Source organism: Pimephales promelas, chromosome 1 (genome assembly GCF_988280905.1).
Source record: "Pimephales promelas chromosome 1, fPimPro1.hap1.1, whole genome shotgun sequence".
Taxonomy (NCBI): Eukaryota; Metazoa; Chordata; class Actinopteri; order Cypriniformes; family Leuciscidae; genus Pimephales; species Pimephales promelas.
This window is the reverse complement of record NC_142769.1, coordinates 21,974,081-21,986,277: the sequence shown is the minus strand read 5'-3', so window position 1 is coordinate 21,986,277 and position 12,197 is coordinate 21,974,081. Positions and strand designations below refer to the sequence as shown.

The 12,197-nt window shown below is 41.2% G+C and overlaps 1 protein-coding gene across 2 annotated transcripts in view; it reads left to right on the top strand.

Moving 5' to 3' along the window:
- map1aa (microtubule-associated protein 1Aa) overlaps positions 1 to 12,197 on the top strand; it is a 31,459-nt gene that overhangs the window by 14,894 nt on the left and 4,368 nt on the right. For both annotated transcript variants that reach the window (XM_089129014.1, XM_089129021.1), the window contains 3 exons: positions 3,147 to 3,229; positions 4,947 to 5,087; positions 5,211 to 12,153. In XM_089129014.1, coding sequence (XP_088985140.1) covers positions 3,147 to 3,229; positions 4,947 to 5,087; positions 5,211 to 12,153 — 7,167 coding nt within the window. The remainder of the gene's footprint in view (positions 1 to 3,146; positions 3,230 to 4,946; positions 5,088 to 5,210; positions 12,154 to 12,197) is intronic.

Below are 12,197 nucleotides of genomic sequence, written 5' to 3'. Positions count from 1 at the left end.
ACCGGCCCGTCTGGCACCAACAACCATGCATCGCTCAAAATTGCATAACCCTTAAAGACATGTTCTTAAATGTTAAATAACTTTTGAACCGCTGCTCCAACACGTATGCTTTAAAAAGTCCCATAAAGAGGAGGCTTTTCTGTGATATCGGGTTAATCGCGTTTGGACATTCAGAAGCTCCGTAGTGAATGTGATTGCATCATCAAGTTTTGATCGGCATTGATTCGTCAAAGAAACCCGTGCGTTTTTTTTCCTCTGAGCCAATCATAAATGACTGTTAATGCTTAGTCCCACCCCATCCCCAGATTGGTTAAAACTATCATCTACTCAACCAATAAATATAGTTCTTGGTCTTTTGCACAACCAATTAGCATCTTTCTTTAGAAATTTGAGGTAAAGTCAAAGTAGTTCATATAGGCTATGTATGTATGTGTGTGTGTGTGTTTATGTATATATAAGTTTTATTTATATATAAGTTTTTTGCTTCATTGTTCTACTACAATGTTTCTATTTATGTTACTTCCTTAACTTTATTGGACACATCTAGCTCAAATTACATATTATGCCCCTTTTCACAAGATGTAAAATAAATCTATATCGTGTCCCCTGAATGTGTCTGGGAAATTTCAGCTCAAAATACCCTCCACATCATTTATTATAGACCATTTTGCAAGACGTAAACAACACTGGTCCAGAAGCACTTCCTGTTTCAGTTTTTTAACACTACATAAATGCTGGGATAAAATACAACCAACAGAACATATAAAACTGAATCAAAAAGTTAAATAAACATCTTTAAGATGTTTTTCTTTACATGTGAAATAAAGAAAACAGTTACAAACTGAAACCAGTGTTGTTTACATCTTACAAAATGGTCTATAGCAGGGGTGCCCAATCCTGCTCCTGGCGATCGACTGTCCTGCACAGTTCATCTCAAACCCTAATCAAACACACCTGAAGTAGCCAATTAAGGTCTTTAGGATCACATTCAGGTGTGTTTGATTAGGGTTGGAGATGAACTGTGCAGGACAGTCGATCGCCAGGAGCAGGATTGGGCACCCCTGTCAAATTTGCCCCTTTTTGTGTGTGCCCCTTATTTTTATCATAATAAGATCCCCTTCCTACGTCAGAAGGGGGGCCAAATCTGATTGGCCTATTTTTTTTGTGTGTGTGCGAGCAAAAAACGTTTTGTGTGTGTCCCTTTAAATGCAAATGAGCTGCTGCTCCATGCAAATCTCATCAAAATCTCAGAAATAACCAGTACAGTAGGGGAGTGCAGCCTTTTACAGAGAGACTCGGGAAGAGTTTGCAACTCTTTTAGACTCCTGGACATTTCTGAATGGTCAGTGGATAGTTATGTTGTCGTTGATGAGTTACATTAATTCATCTCATGGACTTGCATGTACCGTCATGTTTAACTTTTGGACAAGTTGACACAGTTCCCTGAGGTCTTTATAAGTCATTTTTGGGTCAAACAGTGTTCTGTGCTCATCTGTGCAGCCAACGACAGTACAGTTTGCATGTTGCTGTCACAGATAAAGGTGTATTTTCTTTCTAAATATGTCAGTTATTTATATGTGAAAAGGTATTTTGTTTATTACAAATGTTGTGTGATGTGTTATGAATGTTCATTCGGAAATTGTATTTGAGTATTGAAGTAAGCTGGTAATAGCGACACCTACAGGTGAACAAAGTGTAGTGTTAACCTATAACTTGTCATGTGATTTAGCTAGCTGTGGGAATATCAGAACCTGTACACAAACTTAGGTGTCTGATCGTAAAGAATATTTTTGTGAAAAAAATGTCTCCAAATATCTCTTAATGTCCCCTGGATTTCTGATTAGAAGACATGTTTGTTTATTTTTTGGATTTCGTCTGTTAATTTGCAAGTTAATGTGCTTTGTGTGTGTTGATACTGATTTAATAAGCTATGGAATTGGAAACTGTGATATGGACAGAAATACACTCACACACTATGCATCTAAATGTAATTTTATTTGTTTCAGTTTTTCACGTTGTCCTGATGTAAATATGTTGAAAGATGTCAAACAATACCCAAAGGGTGTCCCAATGTTCAAGTGGTCTTCTTGAAATAAGGTCACGATGGCGTGACACAAGACTTCTTATGCAAAGACGATATTAAACGTTAAGACATCAGTTGAAGCGTGAATCTTTTAATCGGAAAAAAACTGTAAGGAGCCGTTATATTGCATGTTTTGCTCGAACTTTTGCCATTGCGTTAGAACTGGTTACACTGTCATCGCTTGCAAAAACCAAAATTGTGGTGCCTTGGGTGGAAACGTGCAGATTAATGGGGCGGTATTATCATAGTAAGATCCCCTTCCTACGTCAGAAGGGGGGCCAAATCTGATTGGCCTATTTTTTAAAATGCTTGCAGAGAAATGCTTACCAAAACAAAATTACTCGGTTGTCACTTCTCACGTTTCATGGGTTGGTAGATGCACCGGGGACTCGTTTATAGCACTTAAACGATGGAAAAATCCAGCTTTTCATGATATGTCCCCTCCAAGGTACTGAGAGTATGTGAGGACTCAGAGCTCAGTCAGTGTGCTTGTGCTATTTAAGTCCACACGCCCTTGCTCCTATCTCAGTGCTGTGAAAATAACCCTATAGAAACCCTATAGAAAGATCTAAAGCAGTGATGTTTTTAACAGCCAACAAGAGCTAGGGGCTTTTTATAGCCTAATGATGCACAGGGTCACATTGTGTGTGTGTGTTTCAACTATGCGATGGATTTACATTTTCAGCTAGAGAGAGGATTTTTTCATCCTTTTCAGAAATGCTGCAATGCGTCGTGCAGCACCAAGACTGGGTCAGTGTAACGCAGCTGGCGGCAATAGCCAGCTCACCATCCCCATGGCAACAGCCAATAGATTTGCTTGCAGGAGCTTTGCAATATTGTTTTGATTGCATGGAATTGAGAAGACTGCTTTCACAGGATTAGTGTATTTGTGAAGAAACAATGAATGGTAAACAGTAATTAAATGCATGGAGGCAGTCATTGCATCATTCCAGTAGGGTGCAACCTTTGTCTCTAATGTTTCTCAACATCAGATACAAAATTCTTCAAAATAAATTCTATTGTCAATAAACATTTTTTTAAACATTCTTTTTTTTTTTTTTAGGACAGAGACTTTTGCAATACAAGAGTGATGTCCTGGAGACTGTTGTTTTGGTGAATCCTTCTGAGGAGAATATTGCTATAGAGGTAATTGTAAAAAAGCTATTATTTTTCTCTTACCAATTTCTTTCAACATTTTATTTGCATGCATCCACATACGCATCTAAGATATCAATTATAACGTTAAACTGTTAAACTGCACAATATTAAAATATCCGAAAACCACAAGCACAGTGTTATATATTTTGTTGACTTGTGTACTTACATTATCCCAAATGTTACCAACAATGTTTAAATCAGGAGAAATCAGCTATTTTAACCAGTGTAACGACCCTTCTCATTGTTTTATTTGACAAGTGAGCAACTGTTTGGATACCTTTTATCGACAGAAAACTAACCATTGGTACAGTAAATAGCTCAACACGGTTAGTCTTATTGTTTGAATCTCTTGTTTTCTTGATTTCCCACAAGTAACATGTTTGTACAATGCATCAAATAGTCAACAATTTTGTCTTGGCTAACATAGCATAATCAGAAAGAGCTACTGTATATTTGTTGTAACATTAATACATTTTCTCTATCATACAATGTACTTTAAAATTAATTGGATGCCGTTTAGCAACACAAGGTTTTATTAATGCGATATTCTAATATCGATCTAAAGTGCAACAAGTGTCTCACCAGCCACCGAGTACCAATATAACATAACTTTCAACTTACTTAAATGTATTTTTAGTTTGATTGTTCTGACCCCACAATTTTAATTCATTAAATTAAGTGACCTGTATGAGTTATAATTCAGCATTTTTTTCATTATAAGTTATAAATTCAGGGAGGAAGGAGGCGGGACCTGGCAAACGTTAAATGTAACTTTAATTGTAAAAGAAAAGACATAAACAACAAACCGAAAGGAGTGCCAGCAGCCGACTGTGGCATATATAAGCATAATTAAAACAGCAATGTAAAAAGCCCCAGACTTGGGTGGTCCTCTCTCGCCCTTTACTGTCGTCACTCCTTGGAACCCTGCCATGCTTAATACTACAGTAACGTTAATAAAACTTAGGCCCTGTTTACACCTGGTATTAAATTATGCGTTTTGGTCACAATTAGACAAAGGAGACACATACCTGTTTACATCTGATGTTTTAATCCATCTCTTTTGTCCACTTTCAACCACTTCTGTCCTGGTTTCTTTGAGGGGAGGGTCTATGGGTGGGTAAATGTACAGGTTTTTTTCAGATCTTTAGATGTAATGGACAGAATTTACATATGTGCGATGGATAAAAACACAGAGAGCAGAAGCTGTTGTTTCTCCTCTGATAGCTGCAAGACCACGCCGACTACTGCAAGTACGTGTTAGAAATCAGGAATGGTGAAAGAACATTGTGCGTGGTACATTTTTTATCTTCAAACCAAACTTGGGGCTTCAGCTGACAAAGTTTAAATCCTACAGGGTTAACGATCTTCCCGTAATGTTTACGTGTTAAGGACCTCTAGAAGTGGTCCAAAGTGGTCAAGCTCAAAGTGTTTTAGACTCCGTTTTTTCCACCTGTATTTAGAGTTGCCCACTTGTGATCCGATCGACTAAACCGCATCTTAATACCGATCAGATACCGAGTCCCGTCAGATTGCTTTCAATCTGCTGGCTGTGGAGGTGAAGACGACAACTCCCACGATTTCACACTTATTAATGACGTCATCAAGCTACACTTTCATTATTGTTTTGAATAAGCAACCTCTAGCAGTGAAACTTACATACTGTCCCTTTTAATATAACAATGAATGCATTATTTTTCTTTTCTAGTTCAGAACACTGCTCTGTGACTCAGCAGGACATAAGTTATTGGTCCTAAGTGGGCAAAGTACTGAACAGACTGGTGACATTATCCTGCAAAGTGGAGTGTTTGGTTGGAAAAATTTCTCTGACATTCTCTCAAGTCGTAGGGTAAGTAGCTATTGCAACATTACCAATCCCATAATACTTCACACGACAGCACTTAAGCATTTCCTTAAGCATTTATTTTTTTAATTGAACTTTTAAGAAACATTTTTCTTTCTTTCTTTATAGATTAAAGACCTCTTAAACCAGCCATCCACAGGTCAGCAAGCCTGTTTGACTGTGTCCTGTAAAGGAGAGGGGGGCTGGAGCTCCCTTGGGTACGTGCAGAACCAGAGCTTACTGAAGTACAGACTGAACCCTGAGCCTGTGTTGCCTGAGATGGAAGGTGTGAGCGAGTTCACAGAATATGTCTCTGAGACAGTGGACGTTCCCTCTCCTTTTGAGCTCCTGGAACCACCAACCTCAGGAGGGTTCCTCAAGTTGTCCAAGCCATGCTGTTATATCTTTCCCGGAGGACGGGGCGACTCTGCTTTGTTTGCTGTCAATGGCTTTAATATTTTGATTGATGGTGGATCAGACAGAAAGTCTTGCTTCTGGAAGCTGGTCAGGCATTTGGATAGGATTGATTCTGTTCTCCTTACCCATATAGGGGCAGATAATCTCCCCGGCATAAATGGACTGTTACAGAGAAAAATCGCGGAGCAGGAGGAAGAGAAGAGCCGTGGCCCAAATACCTATGGAGACTGGATGAAAAACCTGATCTCACCAGAGCTTGGAGTTGTGTTCTTTAATGTTCCAGAAAAGCTGAAGATGCCTGAATCCACACTGAAAGCAAAGAGGAGCATTGAGGAGGCCTCTCTTACATTGCAGTACCTTCACAAACTAGGCATCAAACCTGAGCCTCTTTATAGAGTTGTAAGCAACACAATTGAGCCTTTAACACTCTTTCACAAGTTGGGTGTTGGGAAACTAGACATGTATGTTATAAATCCTCTCAAGGACAGTAAGGAAATGCAATTCTTCATGCAGAAGTGGGCTGGTAATAGTAAAGCTAAAACTGGCATTGTTCTGTCCAATGGCAAAGAGGGTGAGATTTCCGTTCCTTACCTCACATCAGTGACAGCTCTGGTTGTGTGGGTACCTGCCAGTCCAACTGAAAAGATTGTGAGAGTACTGTTTCCTGGAAATGCCCCACAAAACAAAATATTTGAGGGGTTGGAAAAGCTGAGGCATCTCGATTTCTTGCGCTATCCAGTTGCCACTCAAAAGGACATGTCATCTGGAGCTCCACCTCCACTAATTAAACAAACGAAAATGAGGCTGAGAACTGATAGCAAAGAAAGTCTCAAATCGTCCACCAAAATGTCTTCCACTACAAAAGCGAGCAAGAGAGAGGCAAATGAAGACATCGAGTCAAAGAGTGAATCTGTAAAGGAGAACTTGAAAGTTGAAAAGAAAGAGAAGAAAATGAAAGAGACTGTTAAAACTCCAAAACCACTGAAACCTAAAACGGCGTCACCCGATTCACTTAAGCAAGAGAAAAAGAAACTACAGAGAGAAAAATCTCCTAAAAAACATATCAAGGAAAGGGCATCTAAGATGGAGGAAAAGAAAGATCAGGAAAAGACAGACACAAAGAAAGAAAAAACAGATGTAAAAAAAGAGGGCGTAGTTAAAAAAGAACTCAAAAGTAAAGAGGAGAAGAAAAAAGAAAAAGACAAAATTAAGCCAGAGTTGAGAAAAATCACTAAACCTGACTTAAAGCCTTTCACCCCTGAGGTCAGGAAGACTCTGAACAAAGCAAAGGTTCAAGTAAAGCCTAAAACAGAAAAAACTAAAGCTGCAAAGGAGCAAGAAAACAGGCCAGCTGCTAAACAAGCTTCAGTGGTGAAACAGGAGAGCGATAGGTCCTTAGTCTCCTCCCCAGAGGATCTTACCAAGGATTTTGAAGCCTTGCGACTGGAAGAGGAGCTTTCCAAGCCCAAAGATGGCAAAATACTCCCAAATCTTTTGTCTGCAGTGGACACTGTCGTCCCTGACATTGAATCTCCTGATGAAGGAATAACCACAACTGATGTTGAGACAGAGTCCCCTCACGAGGAACGGGTGTCATATGGAGGAATCACAAATAAAGCCACTGGTAGATTTGAGGATGAATGTGCGACTACAGAAGATGACATAGAGGATGACTATACCACAAAACTGAACAGTGCTAAAACATCCGACTTTGTGGAGATGGGTGAAGCTAAAAAATGGCAAGAAAATGCCAAAGAAGAAAAACCCAAAAAGAGTGAAAGTGAAGAAGATGAGGATGTGATTGAGAAAGCAGAGCTTGAGGAAGCAGAGGATATAGTTCACGAGACTGAGCTCAAGTACAAGTCAGACGAGGCTAGGAAAGAAAAACTTGGAAAGGACTGGGAGACAAAACAAAGTGACATTACATCTGCCAAACCACTGGGTGCTGCAGAGCATGTTTCTTTCATCCAAGATGAGACCATTCCAGGCTACTCGGAGACAGAGCAGACCATCTCTGATGAGGAAATTAACGAGGAGACAGAGGAGAGAATCCCACATCTTCAATATGATGTTGGCTCTTATGACATCTCAGTTCCTGATGAACCAGGGACTTTTGACACCATCCATGGCATGAAACCACCAACCATATCTGTTGCGTCTGAGTTATCATCAAAGGGTTTCGCACTAGACCAGGAGCCAGTTCTGTCAGCTTATGCATCCAATATAGTTGCGGCTCCATTGGCTGAAGAAGAACATATATCATCGGCCACCTCCATCACCGAATATGACAAATTATCATCCTTTGCAACATCTGTTACTGAAGATCAGTCAATAGCATCTGTGACAGCACCACCTACAGAAGATGCAGGAAAAAGCTCTTTACTCTTAGATACTATAAATAGTATACCATCATCTGTACAGACAGATGCCACTCATGGAAAGGAGTACCTCCACTCTGCTGGAACTATATCTCCAACTTCTTCCTTAGAGGAGGACAAATGTTTTAAATCACCTCCTTCAGAGGAATATCTACCAATTGTTCCAGAAACAGAACCTACAGTGAAGGCTACAGTTCCCACAAATTATGAGGATGAAGAGGATGAGGAAGAGGATGAGGATCAGACACCAAATGTTGATATGCCACTTGGAAAGATCCATGAGGGTTACGCTTCTGCTGCTATGCTCCAAGACATTGAAAAACCTTCTGATAACTTTCCCTCATCGCCTGTGCCTATTTCTCCTCCTGTGATGTATTTTGGCACACCAGAAAAAGATGAAAAGGGACTCTCACTCTCTAAGGATGAATCTAAATTGGGCGCCTCTGATAAAAGTTTGTCCTTCTCACCAAATTTGCCTTGCACCTCAGAGACGAGTATTATCTCAGAGAGTGAAGAAAGATGCCTCAGCCCAGATGACAGCACTGTGAGATTTGCCTCACCCACACAATCAGGACCGACCAGCAGTAGCTACTCGCCCACTGAGGAAAGGTCACAAAAGCCAATGATTATGGACAAAGATGAAAGAATAGACAGGGAGACTTTTGACTCTCAGAGGTATATGACCCAAGATGCTGCTGCTGACAAAATGTCTCAAAGTCTGAAAAGTGTGAAAATAATTGATGACGTAGTGGACCCTTTTGGAAAGGGGTTCTCTAGCACTAAAACTGCAATTTGTGACTCTGAAGAGGATGAAGATGAAGAGAAAGATGATTATTATGGAAAGGGAAGCTCTAAAGTGTGTGGTAAATCTAAATACATAGAGGAGAGGGAGTGCACTTTTCTTGACGAAGAATACCCCAATGAGGCAACACTCCTGAAAGAAGAGAAGCTGTTTGAAAATGAGAAAGAATCTGTGGATAAGGAAGATAAGCCACAAAATGTGACCTACTTGGGCCATGAGCACAAATCCCAGATGCTCAGCTCAGGAGAGGAAGATGAAAGTGAAACTGAAGATGGTACTTACTCAAGCGTTAAAGGACCACAGGACAAGTTAGATTCCATGTCAGCAAACCAAGGCAAAAAAGATGCGTCATTTTCAGAGATAGATGACCCAAACGTGGTCTCTAAAGACAGCGATAAAAGTGTCCATTTCAACTTATATTCCTTCCCAGAGTGTGAGAAAGGCCTCAAAGGAGAATGTGAGAGGGTGGTTAGGCAAGATACCCCCTATGTCGGGAAAAGCTTTACATATTCTGATGTGTACGACAGTAAATCAAGTTCAGTGGATTCCTACTCTCCAAATCTGCCTGCTGAGACCACTTTTGATGATACTGATGTCACTCTAAAGAAAGCAGAAAAGGAGACTTCCCTAGAATCTTCCACTGGCAAAATGTATGACTTTAAAGCATCAGATGCAAAGGAAACATCATTAGCTTCATATGGTGAAACACAAAGTGTCTACGGGACACCACAGTTTAGAGATAACACTGAAGGAACATTCTCTGAGAAAATAAATAAAGTTGAAGAAAAGACAATTGAGAAAACCTCACCTGCTTCCGCAGAGAGAGACCCCTTTTCAGTTAAATTTGAAAACCCAGATTTCACTGGGATGACAGAGGTTGGTGCATCACAATCAGTCCATTATGCAGCGGACAGTACAACTATGAGTTCTATGTTAGGCCAATCTACATTTAGCACAAAAGAAGTAATAGCTGGAAACATGAAGATGTTTGCTGATGGAGAGGATGAGGATGAAGAGGATGATGAAGATGATGAGGATGATGAGGATGTAAGTGATAGTGATACTGAGAAAGGTGCCAAAGACAGACAAGAGAAAGATGCCCAGTGCCCACTGACTAGTGCTATTAGCACTGTACCTACTCAATTCCAGGATGAAAAGAAAGACACCATTACTAATGACTACAGCTTTGGCTCTGAAACCTTTGGGAAATCTCTAGGTTCAACCACATTTGAATCCACCCTAAGCCATGAGGGCCCCAAGGACTCATTTCAAACTGATAAAGGTGATGCCTCATCCTTTCCCAATGAAAGTCAAATGACAGTCTCCTCAGGATTTCAACATTCTTCAAGTGAGCAGAAAAATAAGTTTGCAGAAAATGATGAGAAATGTGTCAAGTCAAATTTGCCCCTCTCAATAAAGTCTCCTGAAGATAAATACTCTACTCACTATGATGGCAAAGATATTGAGTTTGACAAGCAAAAGACACCAGATGCAGTGGAGAAAAAAACAGCAGACCCTGTTTCATTGGGCATCGGTTACGCAACTATGTCAGCCACAGCATACTCTTCTTCCTCTTCTTACAGCCATTCTTCATCAGCTTCAGCATCTCTGTCCACTAGCCACCAGTTTGGGGATGAGTTAGAGACTCCAGCCTGTACTGGAATAGAGTTCTCATCTTTCAAAGATGAACATTCACCAGTAGTTGATTCACCTTTTTCCAGTTCCGGTGGGCAGGTTAAGGATGACTATTTAGAAGTGTCCGAGAAACTGACTCCTGCAACCACTACTGCGGAATCCACCCCTAGTCTTGCAAGATTCTCACCATTATCACCCTTTGAGGAGATCAAACCTTTCCCTCCACATGCTGGTACAAGTGATAAGAAAGATCCTGCTTATTCTACAAGCAATATATCAGATCAAGGCCCACAAACTCAGTGCTTTTATAAGCCGGAGTGGGACGAGGACTCAAGATTACAAGCTGAATTTGGTGCAACTGGACCTTATTCCACAATCCCTCCGGCCACACAGAAAGACACCATGCCTGAAGATCTGTATGGTGCTTCATCAACACTGACATTTGAGTGCCCTGAAAAACAGTACTATGAAGACACAGAGAGTAGTGAAGAGGAGGATGATTACATGTACGAAACTGAACAACATAAACTTCAGTACCAAAGATCTACACTTACAGCTCAAGCAGATAAGAAAGATGCCAAATTTTCCTTGGGTGAGACAAGAACAAAGGACATAACTTCTGGTTTAGGAGCCACTATTCCAGATGCCCTTACCTCATATCCTTCCTCTTTCCCCGAGGCTAGAAAACCAGACACAACAAATGGGCCTGCAGAAGTTAGTTTAAGTGCACCTGAGGCTTTTGCTGGAACCAGCAATTTGGGGATAGGCTTGTCAAAAACAGAGACAAAAGGCCAAGAATTTGATGTAAAGAAAATTAGGAGTCCAGGTGAATGGGAAATGCAGCAGAAACGAGACATCTACCCTGGGGCATCCCCACCTCACTATCGACATGAAGATGAGTTTGAAGAAGAAGAAGAGACTGAGCCAGAGCACCCAGCCCGTCCTCTTTCCCTCTCCACAGACCAACCGTTCCAACCCTCTTATTATGCAGACGATCCAAGCAGACACGATGATGACTCTGACTATCCTACAGATGTTGGTATCCGTCCACATTCATCCAAAGCTTCCCCAGGCTATTCTTCCTGTGAGTACAAGCAGAGGAGAGGAGACACATCTCCATCCTTTATCAACCCAAGCTTATGCCAACTTTCAAGTGACGAAGAAAATGAGGAACAGAGAAGCCAAGCATCTGATCAACAGCAACCTTGTGGGAAGACAAGATCCGACAAACAACCTCGCCACCACTCTCACAGTCATCATGGCGAGGACAGTGAATTGCAACACTTCTCTGGAGCCTTGGCCGCTGGGATTAGTGCCAGTGGGGAGGACACCCCTCCAACTTCTGTCAGTGAGCCGTCGCATTCCCAGTCAGATTCTGATGTTCCACCAGGTACAGAGGAGTATCCATCGATCACAGCAGAAAGAAACAATGACTCGGATGAGGATGCAGATTACCTGCCTATAGATAAATCATCTGGAGCTTATGGGGAGAAGCATTACTCATCTAGGTCACCTAACAAAAGTCACGATCCCCTCCCGTCACCAATGAGGGACCCTGCTCCTTATTCCCCTCACCCTGACGTATGTATGGTTGACCCCGAGGCTCTGTCAAGCATAACAGACAAACCAGTCAAGAAAGATACCAAAACAAAGGGTTTACGTAAATTGAGTAAGACAAAGTCCTCATCTCCTGCTCGGAAGACTGGGCGGAAGAAGTCCCCATCCAAGGAACCCTCCACTCACACCACCTCTCTTAGGAAGAAGGACATGGATGATGATCTGTCAAGGTCAAGCCACAACACAGGCAAAGGCCTCGTCAATGGCCTTAAGAACAGTGCAGGTATGAACAAACGTCTTCTATATGCAGATCGAGATGAGCTGTTG